Raw genomic sequence first — 14,434 nt, forward strand, 5'->3', positions numbered from 1 at the left:
CACGAGAAGAAGAAGCGGCCGGAGTAGACAAACGGCGCGATCGTAAAACTGGGAATCGGGGCGCATACCTTCGTCGGGAGAGCATAAGTGACGGCAAAAGGAGGAAAGCGAGGAAAGGAAAGGAAAGGAAGAAAAGAAAAGCCGAGAAGAGCTGAATCGAATTTACCGCGATAACAAGGAAAGTGGAGGTTGGAAGGCTGATCTTCGATCGGCGCGATCGCCCCGTGGGACAAAAACGAGGCGCGAATCGTGCGAATCGTGAACCGGTGCACGCGCGCGCCTCGCGCGACGAGAGAGCGAGAGCGAGAGCGAGAGCGAGAGCGAGAGCGGGCGGGCGGGTGGGGGGCAGGAGAAAGAGGGCGCCAGCACGGATATATCGCGCGCGAGCGGCCGCGACGCGAGCGGCCGGACTGAGGACTCGGAGCAGCAGCGGAGCGGAGTGTCGTGTCGTGGGCGAATGTTCCCGAGTTCCCGTGCGTCGCCGGCCGCCTCTCTCGACGTCGCGCGCGAGTTGTGTCAGTGAGCGCGCGGACGTGAAACTAACCTAATCCCACGTCGTATCTCTCGTCCGTGTCGCGCCGTGCCGTGCCGTCGTGCCGTGTGTGCGTGCGTGCATACTTCCGGTTCTCTCTCTACGCATCATCATCATCATCATCATCATCGGCGCCTTCGGTCGGTCGTGCCGGACGATCCCCGCGCCGATTCGGCCGAGCTCTCGAGTTCGGAGCGGAGCTTCCGCAACCGTAACCGGAGGAAGAGAAGAGCGGAGAACCCTGCCGCGTCTTCCTCTCTCTCTCTCTCTCTCTCACGCGTCACGTGACCGCGCGCGCGTGAGGCGGATTCTCGCGGGGCGAGAGCGATAACGCCCGGCGAGCGGCGAGCGGCGAGGGCGAGGGACGGAGCGGAGGAGCGAAGAGGACGGAAGCGGATCGTCGCGGGAAGCGCGCGCGAACGCGGTTTCACCACCGCCCGTTCTATGCGGCAAGATGATGGAGACGCAGAATTATTGGGAGGACACCTCCGCTCACTCGATGCAGGTGAAATACGAGAGGTGAGTTGGTGCTTTGCCCCCCCACGTGCGCGCGACGTGTATAGGTATTTATAAAGGACCGTGGCCACTGCCCCCCCCTCCCTCCTCCGAATCGGGCACACTCCGACTTGGCGATCCCTTTTTTGTCCACGAAGGACTCCGTTTAGAGACACGAAAGGAGGGGGAAACCGGTAAAGTTTTCCCGCCAAATTTGATGCGTTGCGTTACGTCATGTTCAGGCCAGCCAGATCGAACGTGGAAAATTTAACTGATATTTAAACCTATTAAATATGAAAGAGTGAAATTTAAACTCCAGTATCTTGAGTACCTTGAATTAAATAACATTTTTTTATTTTTAACTATCATAAACTAACATTCATTAGTTTAGTTGAATTAACGACATATTGAATAGAAACAGTGGCAACCTAATAAGAATGGTTAAATTTATAAGTTAAAGTTATAATTTGATAGTGTAGCTACGCAGAAAAAGAGCCCAAGTAGCAAAGTGACGTCAGAAGACGTCTTATTGACGTCATAGACGTCATTAAGACGTTATTAAGACGTCATTTGACGTCACTTTGCTACTTGGGAAGAAGTGTTAAATCAAGATTCATATTCTTGTATATATAAGCAGGAATCTATAATCTTGAAATGAGATATAAATAACGTTAAACGAAGGAAGCTTGCTTGAACGAAGGTATCTATTTATATAGTTTAATTAAGAAAAAAGAGTTAAAATAAAAAGTTGAAATTCTTATAAGAAGATTATGGATTCTCGCTTATATACAAGAATATGAGTCTTGATTTAAGATTTAACACTTCTTTTTTTTTCTGTGTACGAATTTAACAGTGTAGCTGAATATTATAGGCACTAATAATTCTAATTATTACGTGCGATCGATTCAATATTATTTGTTGCGAAATAAAAGAAGAATAATTCATGTACACGTGAGAAGGTGCGACTGCACACGTTTTCTCGAATTTCAGTCAGATGGATTAAAAATGTTTATCCGGAGCGACGAACCGTTTCCATACGTCTGACGGTGACGGTCTGTGTGTACTTTGGCGAATAAATAATCACGCAAATGTGCACGCCGATATATTGCGAATAAGCGCGAATAAATAACGCGGCGGCGGCGGAATAAATATTAATAACGTGCGCGCGCGCGCGCGCGCGGGAACGTGTTCCACTAAATCGTATTTTGCGTACGATTTAAAGGCCGACGGTCGCATTCGGCGCGCGCGTTGTTTACAAGGATGAATGTAATATAAATTAAAAGATCGGGAAAAATATTCCCTCTCTCGCGATAAACGGCAGAGTCGCCGAACGCGTTTTGTCGCGATGCGGTTCATCTCGTGCACGGAAATCAGCGGACTGATGCGCAAGTCATCCTACACCTTTTTTTTACACGGCGTCGCACGCGCGCGAAAGACGAGAGACGCCGACGGTGTCGTTGCTCGTTTCGCAATCCGCGTATTCACACATAGCATAATAGACGAGGATCTCGCGAGCAAAGTCGCGCGCGAGAGACGAGAGAGTTCTCTCCTTTACAAAATACGGGGAAAAAATCCGACGCGTGGAAACGCAGTACGGCGCATAATGACGAGGCGAAGAAAAAAAAAAAAAAAACAAGATGCGCGTGTCGGTCGGTTTTACGTCAGGCCGGTGCGGTGGCGTGAGACGTAAGTGGGCAGATTTTTCTGGAATTCGCGCTGTTTTGTCCTAGATTCGTTATCGCCAGGGAGAATTAAATTATAATATTTAATCGGAGTCGCGCCGAGGTGGTTCTTCTTGAATTCAATGCGGGGCGGTTCTCTCTCACTTGTTTTCCTTTTTCTCTCTCGCCACGCGTCTGCTTCTGATGCACTCGAGTGGATTATTATATAAAAAAAATATATTTGCATATTACCGTGCTTATTCACGCGCGCTCGTTGCATAACACGTTCGCGGACACTGAAATACACGGCGCCTCCAGTTATCATGCCTTTATTTTGCAGCTCGTCCAAATAATTCGCACGCACGCACGCACGCACGCACACACGGATAACTTCCTGAAAATTTTATCGGGAGGGGTCATCGATTGGGCCGCGTTTCTTCTATATTTTCGACCCGATATATTTCGCTTACGCGATTTGTGCGTGCGCGAAATCTAGATCACAATGTTGCGTTAGCATTCAGTACAACGTCTCTCCGTTTGGCAATCCTCATGAATGATTTTACATTACAATTTAAACGCAAATGGTGTATTGTCGTAGCTTCCGGCGGCGACGACGTAATCTTAGGATAACGGAAGATATAATCTCCCGGAAAGTTTCTATATCACAGTCGTCGCGATGCCGAAGACGCCGACCACGTTTCGGTCATTCCGTCAGATAAGTGAAGGCGCAGCGAGTTTCATTCATGTCTCGGAAAGCTTGGAAATTCGCGACGTCGCGTCGCGTCGGGAATGTTATCGCGGGACATCGCGTGGTTACGGAAAGCTACGATAGCGTGTTATCACGAAGTACACACACAGGTGGCCTCCGGCTTAATTCGCGTGTCCCCTCCCTTCTCCCACGCTCGCGCGAGCTCGCTCTCTTTCCTCTCTCCCCCTCTGCCCTCTCCCTCACCGAAGTGATCTCCTCCCGCTAATTAGACTCGTGTAGATGTGTTTTGTATTTCCCCTTGAAGACGCACCATCGAATGACTCGTGGCCGCGCCCGAGATACGATAGAAACTAGGGGCTCGTTGCTCGTTCTATATATCGGACGTTAATTAAACACACACGTGTTCGATCGGCGTACGAGAGGAAACCATTGATGTGTTGCGTGCCCCGCGGTATCGCGCGGGTTTCATTCGAGTTTAGGCAGTGGGGTGATAGTCGCTCTTTTTTAGGAGCGACGTCGAACAAGCATCGTCACCTGCGTGTTAATTGCACGTTAGGTACATAATTACTTATATTGTCTACATATTATTTTTAGTTCTGCACGTTTTGTGGATTTATTAGTATAATTTATGCGCGTTATCGGGATCGTGCGAAGTCTGGACGTGATAAAGAACTAATTTGGGAAATAATTACCTTCTCACGAGTCAGTTTTTACAAGTTAATTTAATTTCTTTTTTACGTGCAACTTGTGCATGTCGAGCGAGGTAAGTCGGCCGTTTCTTTCAACAATTCTATACAATGCACATCTTACGAGCTCTCGCGTCGGTCGTTGACACTCTGCCGATCGATCTGCACGGATTTATTCGCGCGTCATCTTATACGTTCTCCCCTCAGCCAGAAATAATTAGTCGACTCGACTTCGTTTTGATATCGATGCGTTTTTCGGTGAATTTTTTATTTTTCTAATCTTTGGCCTCATCACAAGTTATGTTAATCGAACAATTCTGAATATTTCTATTAGCTCCCTCCCCTTAATTCTATATCGAATATACAGTATATACTGTGGTTTTCAATTTTGCGTCAATTTTATATAGAACTGGCCTTGCAATAGAAATCTCATAATAATAATAATTTATTAATTTCACCTTATACCAAGAAGTGGAAATAGAAATCTTATATAGAGAGAGAAATATTTCTAATTGCACAATTAACATAAATAACTACGACGAGGTCGAAGATGACAAAAATGTCAATTAGTATTCGACATCGACCATTCATCGACGCATCAAATCGACTTCGATTCGCGTACGGTATTCGTGTGAACACACGGTTGTGCGCACGTTCGACCACCTGCACTGGTTAGTGCACACTTGGGGCAATACAAAGTAGCGCGAACGTTGCATACAGGTGTCAGAGCTCGAGCCGACAATGAGAAGAACGCGTATATTTGTTGCGAGGATAATTAATATCTTCCGAGCTGTAAGCTGTGCAAATTAACAAAACATACGGAATTAAGAACAGTGAGGAATTAAGAACAGACATATAAATATATTTATGTTTCTCATCTGAATTTCAAATACGACCGACTGTTATACTTTAATGGGATTTCAATTCGAAATTCAACGATCAAAACGCGTGTTGAAGATCGTGAATCGACTAGGGTCACTTAACGTCGCGCAATCGTACTTCAATCTTGTAGATTCCTATCTCTCGCTGTCAATTTTTTATTTTGACGCTGTCGAAGACTCGAGCTCTCAAGTCCGAAAATATATCTTGACGAAAATATATCTCGTCGTGTCGCAATCTCGTCTCACCTTCGAGCTGGCGGTTCGCGGGGGTGGCGCCCGGGGGGCGGTTAGATAAAGCGTCGGATTTTCGGGCTCAAGTTCATCTGATCATCGCGATATCGGCTAACAACACCTACACGCCAACGGTCGTCGTACTTGCACGCGACGTACGTCGTCGCGACGAAGTGCGCGGTGGATGACGCAAACGGGACGGAGTGCCTGCGTCATGGAAACCAACCGCGACCTGAACGGGATCGTGGGACGATTAAAGATCGTGGCGGATGCTCTAGGTATTTCGGCGGCATTATCTATGCCGGCGATATACCGTCAATAGGAAATATTATACATGTTGTTTTCCACGACGTCAGCGACCTTCGAAAGCACGCGCCACCGGTGACCGCGTTTCCTGTGGAACATTTCTCGATTTTTTTTAGGGAGAAAAACTCGCAAATATGAATAATTCGCCGTGTCCCTGAATTAAATGTTACGCGATAAATTAGTGACTTATACTATCTTTATGGTCCACCTGCATTAGCTAAGAAGCTATCAATATATATTTTAATCTATTTCTAGGAGATATGTGCGAGCTCCCTCATTTAGAAGTAATAAATATGTATCGAAAAAAGATAACGTGTTCTCTTGAGAGTTCGCGTTACTAGAAATAAAATTCATATATAAATAAATAAAATTCAGCAGGCTGGATTATTAAGAAAGGATAATGTCACGTGAAATACTTATCACGTCTCTATCAGTTATAGTTTATTTCTAGCAAGCGTGATCTTTCATTTAGAAGTAATAAATATGTATATCAGAAAAAAATAACGTTCTCTTGAGTTCGCTTGAGTTTCTTAAAATAAAATTCAGCAGGCCGGATTATTAAGAAAGGATAATGTCACGTGAAATACTTGTCACGTCTCAATCTATCAGCTTCCTTCACGTTTCTTTCGCCGATCGTAGCGATCCAAGAAACCGATAAACAAACCATTTGCCAGAAGAATTAATCCGCGCAAATTAATGACACTTGTGTGTGGGAGCTCAAGGGGATATAATGACACATGGTGAAACGTACGTCACGCGCAAACGTGCCCGCTGCTGCGAGCGTTTCAATTATGCATATTCAAGAAGCGTGCATAATTAGAAGTGCGCGCTCGCGTGAAGAGCTCCACGTGCGACGCGACGCGGCGACGGTAAAATCTCTTAGTTACTTCCATCGCGGGAGACATATATCCCCGGACTCATTTTCCATACGAGCGCGGCAAATTGCGATAATTACCGCAACTGTTGTCGCGGACGCCGGCGCGTTTGCGCGCCTTGCGGGCACTTTTTGCTTAGAATGTAAATTCCGTTTCTTGCGACAGTATTGTGTTTCGCGGTTTGACGTAGTTGTATCTTGGCACGTGTGTAACGTGCGTTATCTTTTCTGGAATTGAAACGCCGTCTTCAGTAGCTGTCGCGACTCCAAGGGTCAATCGGTATAATCGTGACGAATGGAACGCGGGGCGACGATCCTACCGTCTGGCAATGAGAATATTGACATTGAAATAGTAAAAGCGAGAAGCGAGAAATAAAGAAAGGCGCAATAAAGTAACGAACGATAAATCAAAACGCAACAAAATCACTGATAAATAAGTAATTCGTTGAGACGGTCGTTTATAATAGTCGCTGCAAGATCGTTAGACCGACGTAGATTATATATAATCGCTGGAAAATATCGCGATACAATAATTTATCGTGATTATTTTCTGACCGATTTGTTCCTTTCTCTATCTTCATACACGCCCCTAGAAAATATTTTTCTCGACCCACGATCACTTCGCGATCGTAGGATGGTAATGACGGCGAGACGAGGCGAGACGAGACGAGACGAGACGAGACCCCCCTCGTATCTGTCTGAGATACATAAATCACGGCTGTCCTAAGCGCTTTTAAATTGCGCGATACAAATTGAAAGCAATGCCCCCTCGAATCTCTGACCTCCTTCGGCAGCCACTTTTCTCCTCGTCCTTGATGGAGCATATATATGCGTGGCGATGCGTAGCGCGCATCCAAACGAACGTTACGAGCTGCACTTTCGGCCTCCGTATTTTTCCTTTACGATTCTGTATATTTGTCGATAACTTCCGCGGGGAAGGGGGCTGGGGGAGAGTCGAAATTTTCCGTTTTCGCATTCGGGACATGCAGTTTCGCAAAGAGCGCTCGCCAGGTCGTGAAAAATTGCAACGCGATATTCGTTTTAACCCTTTTTAACTCCTGGTAACAATACTGTTACAAACCGGCAAAGTGTCCATTAACATTCTAAACCATGAATTTATCTGTTGTAAATCAATTTAAAATAGTTGTCATATTTTTTATTTTTGATAACATGAGTTACAAAGGGTTAAACCTCCGTTTGTATACGTGGGTCTACGGCGTTCGAGCCAAAATGATATCCGCTCGTATAATTGTGAAACTTGCGAGCCTGCCCAGAAAATGTTAAATAAACGATGATTATCAAAATGACTATAAAATCGTCAATTACAATGTAGACATCTATATTTTGTGAATTTTTTTCAGATTTTTCTAAATACCTTAAGGTAAGGAAAAATAGCGTCAAACGTAACAGACCCACGTATGCATTCCAACGTGCAGAAAAAAAACGTATACAGACGGAGGGTTAATATAAGATCAATCGGAACTATTACTTTCCTTTGTTTTTTGTTCCGTGGATCTTTTAGGAACGATTCGAAAAGCGATTAGGGAAATAAATCTATTAAATCTACCATACTAACGAGAAAAATAATTTTGTTATATATATTTTTTCCATTTAACCCGCACAAGTCAAGAATATTATTTTAATTAGGGAAAATTCATTACAAGTGGACGCCCTGTATATTTCTTTATGCACTTCTCACTTCTTGAAATATCGCTTACACCTCCTGATTTTTTTGTCTACTCGGGGGAATACATGGAAATTACCTGTTACGCCGAGAGAAAAAGAAAAATAGCTGCGTCATCATCGTCGGCTCTTATCAGCCGTAACATAACGGGGTTTCAATTTTCTGTAAATACAAACGCGAATCAACAACGTGGGGATTGTCGTACGAAGTACACAGTACACACAGGCCTTAGGCTCGTGCGCAATCATCATGCAATGTATACGTGCTATATATATATATATATATATATACCGCGGGGTCTGGTGCGTGCACAATTGTAGCCTAACGACACGAGGCCTTCCGAAATAGAAGTCCGGCGGTGACATCAATGGAATTCGATATGAGGACCAATAACTCGCGGTGGTGGCCGCGATATTTATACATATTCCGTCGGGGCTGCCTGTCATCGACTACACTCAGAGAAATAGTAAGACAATTCGTTCAAAAATTAACAAATGGATAATCCGATATTTTTAATCGGAATTATGAAAAGCCGATCAAGATTAGAATAATGTCCAATCAATGATAGTCGGATATAGCCAGATATCATTGTTAATTGATCGGCTTTTTAATTATTCCGATTGAAAGTGTCGGATTGTCCGTTTGTTAATTTTCGAACGATCATTTAAACCTGGATTTTTCTCTCAGTGTATTTATTATCGCCGCCTATGGCTGCACCTTTCTCTCTTTCCGTCTCTCTCTTTCTCTCGCCGCGATGCGTTCGCGCATAAACTGATTTTCGGCGCGGCCGAGGTTAATCGATCGCGCTCTCTCTCCTTTCATGTTTATCAAATATGACGCGGGTAAATGCAGACCGAAAATTCGCGTGTGCGCGCACCTTTCGGCACGGTAACGCGAAAGCCCGCTCGTCGTCGCCGTGGCGCGATACGGGGAGGGCCTTCTCGATTGCCTCGTACGCCTGGTGGAAAATTTCGACGATAAAACCGTGTTGCGCGATAAGACGAGACAAAGTACTGGCGCAACAAAACGCGTCTCATCGTTTGTATCGTATCGCGTTGATTGCTGCGTGTGGCATTTCTGACACAAACCGGAGTTAAACAAAGACGCTCGAATGGAATATAATGGCACGATGAACAAATAAGATTTATCCTTTATTTATTTGAGGCTTAACTTAAATATTTTGAGTTTCAAGCTTTACATTTTTTTTTAATTTATGCCTTTTAATTCGGAGCATTTATAAATAAAAAGATTATTCTTTCTTTTTATTAAGAGGAAAAGCAGTAAATATGTCTATGCTAGTAGATGTACAAGCTGTAATATTCTTGATGAGAAATTTAATAATTATAATCTAAACATTTTTACAATAACTATCAATGTTCATCATTCTATGCGTGGTTTTATAATCCAAAGTGTCTGAGAAATTGACTGCATATTTTTTCTCGTGTTTCCGCTTGAATCTCCTTTCTCTTTCGTAAAATTTCGTAAAATTCATCTGCAATTCCTCTAGTGCTGATATTGGAGGTCGATAATCCTATCGTTATAACAGAGATTCAGTGTCGTTCGAGAAAAAAGTGACAGTCACCTTGGCGCTTCGCTGTCCTCGTTATACGTACATTTTGTATGCGTGTGTGTGTGTGTGTTTTGCGTCTGTACGTATGTGTGCTGCATGAGTGATGAACGCACGCGCCGAGTGGTCGTGGAAAATAGTACGGCGATCTTATTACTGGAGGCAGATGATTCATTGCGAAAAACTCCGAACCGTCTCCTTTCATTCTCGAGATTATTCTTTGCTCATCACGATCATTTATTCTGTCATCTAACGTCTCGCAATCAGCGTCGTTGATTCCAATCTCTTACGGAAAAAAGTTTATTTCGCCGTATATTTCTGGGGAATCGAATCATTATTCTTGAAATAAAACATAAAATCAGTTTCAGTAAAATAAATAGTAGAAAGTTCGTAACTGCCCGTCTATATATAGCCCATGGTAGATTCAGTATTAATTAAGTCGCAACCTTGCGGGCGTCTTCGCCGCTTTGGCGTTTTCGATTTTTTTTTTTTCAATGACGAAGTCAAGGTTCCTTTCGACGAAATCGTGAAACCGGGGACGGTGCTGGTGGATTCAGCTGTGTGCCGCTCCGCGATCGTACTATTTCTAAAATTATAAAATACATGAGACCGTCTCTCGCGGGACTGCAGAAACCAATATGTACCGCGCCCGCGCTAGAATATCAGGATTGGATATCAGCGAAAGGGTATAGTTCGGAAAAATATTTGGAGAGAGTCCCGGGAGATTTATAATTTCTTCGAGCATTTAATATTTGTGGCTAAAAATATAATATAGATTACATCTGTAGGTTTTACATACACAGATATAAAATTATAGAATTATATATCGATCAATAATTGTTATATATATAATAATTCTAATTATATATAGAATAATTATAAATCGATTACTATACATATATGTATATTTGCATAATTGACTTATTATCTGAATATATTATTAATTTATATATGTATATATATTTCTATATAATGCCACGTTCTCAATCGTTTTTGATCCGCGAATCGAGCGACCGCCGCCGCGCGCCGGCGTGTGGGGAGCGTATACGATTGCTTGCACGAAGCGGCGCGGCGCGGCGAGCCAGAAGTCACGTTGCATGACACGCGCTCATGACATCGGCCTGGATATGGGTTAGTATTTTTGCACGACGACCCGGTATACACGAGTATATACGGCACACTCTCCGCGAGAGTGCGGCCGCACTCCGAACAGAATTTATGTTATCAAATGCGAGGCGAGAACGGCTGCGATTGATTCGTCTTTCTGATAGCTCCATAACCGTCCTATGCATGGATGCATATTACGTGTATCGTAGTACGTTAAATTCTGTCTTTTGTCTTAATAGAGACGGATATCCGTATTAAGAAAAAGGAAGAAAGACGCAAAACTCGTACCGAGCCCGAAAAATAATTTCTACACTGTGAAGTACATAAAAAATTATATTTTTTACAAAACTTCTTTTACACTTTGTTGTAAAGCTGGAGTAGAACGATGCTATAGTATTTATTATTATTACTATGAAAATCGAAAATAAATTATATGTATATTTTTAGCAATTACATCAATAAAAATTGTGATGCACTGTGTTATATAAATATTTTAAACTGAGCTGTGAATGTATAAAAACTTATAATATATGTAAAAGTGCTTACAGTATATATAATCAATCAATTTCTTTACTACGTCAAAAAACTTACTATGATATTATGATTTTCAGTCGAACGTAAAACGTACGACTAGCTTATATAAAACTTATGTAAAAGCAGTTAAACTCGGACTATAAATCTGCTGTCTCATTTTAATATTATTTTAAACTGTACATCAATTGTATAAAGATTCATCACGATCATCTTTTTACGAAATGTAAAATCTATAAATATCTTTGAATAACAGAGCGTGATCTCTGTCATACAACGCTAGTATAATCCAGTATAACAGAAACTTCATTATATATTTTTCACTATAATATTCTCTCCATGTATTTTATGCTACAATTACACGCGGAAAGCTGTACGTGCTTTATATCAAAGACACGCAGTGTCGCACCGCGCATATCGGCGAGAAGCGAGAATTTTTTAGTACTTCGTAAAGGATGTACACGTACTATTGTGTCACCGGGTATCCTTGACCTTTCCCAACTCCACGCGCGTCTGCGTGGTCGGGTATAAGTGCATGGGATTTCGCGAGAACTTTCGGCATTGTGTAGGATTGCGTAACGCAAGAGACGCAAGAGAGTTATGCGAGAACACGCGTCGCCACGTTAATCGATGCCATGCCGGTGCGAATAGTTGCCTTTTCTCGGCTCTCGAAATACCTGTCTGCCCGCTGCCTACCTGGCCTGCTCGGCTGACGGACGTAATGGTTCGGCGTTTTGCAACGAGAATACGCCCGAAAGATTGCCGCGCACGCAACGAACGTTTCTGTTAGAAAGTCGAAGAAAGGATGGATTTTTTAATGGATTTTAATTCTTTAATAATGTTCCCCGAGCATCGATGTGATGATATCGCGACGAGAGATGAAAGTCCCTTCGCGATACTTGGTGGATACGAGCGGATAAAATTTCACTTTTCCATTCCTCGCGCGTTCTCGTTTCAGAAAAATTTCTGATACCTTTATTTATAAGCCATCAGTGAACGAGATTTAATTAGATTTAATAACAATTTGTTCATTATCGCAATTGCTGATTGATATCGGAGTTTAATATTTTTATCCCGTTCTAATTTGAGCGGCACGTTGAATTATTATTATCACGATATACTGCTCGATTTAAATAATCAATCTACACAACGATGTTCAAAATGAAAGATTATATTACGCGCTAATACGGCGTTCGGTTATGGATTAGCAACAGGTTGCAAACTATTGTGCCGTCCGCTAAGTGAATCAGATCGCTTTTAATTCGCGGAACATTCGAAATAGAATGCCGTGGAGAAACTAGACAAGCTGAAAAAAAATATATATTTTTGTTTCGCGGAAATTATTTGCATAATTACAAAGGACGCATGTGACGTGTCGTTTCACGTCAACGTGACAGCTCGAGAGATTACCCTCGTCTCGCGAGACGGCTGCCTCGCCGATGATGGCCATAGGCCACGATTTCGCGGATTATGCCGATTCGAGGTAGTGGCCATTCAAGGCGACGACCTTCGGCGGCCGGGCCGAAAATAACTTAGGCCGAATCGCTCTATTTTACTCGGAAGACTTGGAAGCCGAAGAGAGAGAGACGTCGTCGACGGGAGAAGGTTATCCGAATGCATTGGCGCATCTGTTCCGCAGCTGTCAACCGTGTCAATTGAGCATCGAGGACGGGGAGGTGTACGCGTCGCCGTTACCGATTGCAAAACACGATGGAGCAGAAGCTACGTCGCGATGTTGTCGTTCGCCATTCGCCTCGTCGAGGACGAGGCACTCGCGGGTCGCGGGGATCCCGCCGGAACCCCGCCGTTTCGAGGTGCGAGGTATAAATCATCATCTACATTCTTGCGTCATCGGAGATGAAGCGTTATATACCTATCAGGCAGGCCGTCAATCGCTAAATTGTATTCATGGCAGTTTAGTCTGCTCGCTGGATATATATACAAGATACGTCTAGACGGACTGAACCTTGTGAGAAAACGCGGATAAATAACGCTATAGCCCCGGTCTCCCCTACATTATAAGTGGTTCAAAACAAAGTGATTTTCGCATTAAGCGCTTTTATCGGATAATAGAAGTTCCGTAAGTCGACTTGTCTCAGGCGAACTTCAAGAAAATCTTGAATCCAGATCTTAACTGCTAATTGTAAGATATCTAATATTGGAAATTTAAAAAAAAACTACTCCAAGCAATTATACGGGCTCTTACAATTTTTGGAGCACATTTGAGAAATTTACTCTGAATGTTTAATAAGGTAGTCGCGAGTGACTTAATTAGTTATCGAATTTTACTGTTTAAATTTTTCTGTTGAAAATCTTTAAACGATTTAATCTAAAGAATCAAAAATTTTTTAACTTGGAAACTTTTGAAAGTCTTGAATCTTTTTTTCGAAATATTTGAAATAAACTTATTCTTCGTGTCTTAAGAGTAGATTAAAATCATACTGTAAATTATTATAAAAAATATAAAGTATAAAAGAAAAATATTTTTTTAAAACGTTCAAGACTTTCAAAACTGTTTTCCTTTTAAATAAAGAGCTTTTTTTCATATATTTGAAATGATTCGAAATATTATGAACTCATCACTACGTCATCACGATTGAAATAATGCAAGTGTTACATGTAGAAGAAAAATATATTTTCGAATTATTTAAGATTTTTAAGACTTAAAAAGGCTTTTCTCGCTTCGAACGAAGAGATTTTCGTCACATACTCAAAATGATTCGAAACGTCTCGAGCCTGTCACTATACTTAATCACGAATAAAGTGTGACAAGCGACAAGTGCGTCTTTTCCGTTTGCCATCCGCTCGTTACGCGCACGTGCGCGTGCACGCGGCGGCCCGTATTTACGCATCGTCACTTTCCGTTTGCGAGAAACGTGCCGCCAGTTACGATCGATCGATCGACCGGCCGATCAATCGGATTTGTGTTTCGTGTACACGTGATAGCGAACCTCCGATAAGGAGATGCCCGGCGTTTCGAGACTATTCTCAGTACGTAACTACCGTGATGACGTGCGTGCGTGCACGTTCTCGTTATTCATGTGCCGCGACACCACCGCGGTCGTCGCCGGCCATCTGCGCTTCTCACCGCTGCACATACACTATTGTCCATCATTTCCTGAATAAAAACAGCTCCGTCAAGGATGACGGACCGCGCGAATCGGTTAACG

At 43.0% G+C, this 14,434-nt stretch overlaps 1 protein-coding gene across 1 annotated transcript in view; it reads left to right on the forward strand.

Annotated features, from left to right (window-relative positions):
* Window positions 1-443: 443 nt before the first annotated feature.
* Cwo (hairy/enhancer-of-split related with YRPW motif protein 2) overlaps window positions 444-14,434 on the forward strand; it is a 42,128-nt gene continuing 28,137 nt past the window's right edge. The window contains exon 1 of the mRNA XM_071697943.1: window positions 444-1,051. Coding sequence (XP_071554044.1) covers window positions 987-1,051 — 65 coding nt within the window. The 5' untranslated portion in view covers window positions 444-986. The remainder of the gene's footprint in view (window positions 1,052-14,434) is intronic.

Source organism: Temnothorax nylanderi, unplaced genomic scaffold (assembly GCF_030848795.1).
Source record: "Temnothorax nylanderi isolate EJ_2023f unplaced genomic scaffold, tnyl_v1.0 TNYL_tig0014_pilon, whole genome shotgun sequence".
Classification (NCBI taxonomy): domain Eukaryota; kingdom Metazoa; phylum Arthropoda; class Insecta; order Hymenoptera; family Formicidae; genus Temnothorax; species Temnothorax nylanderi.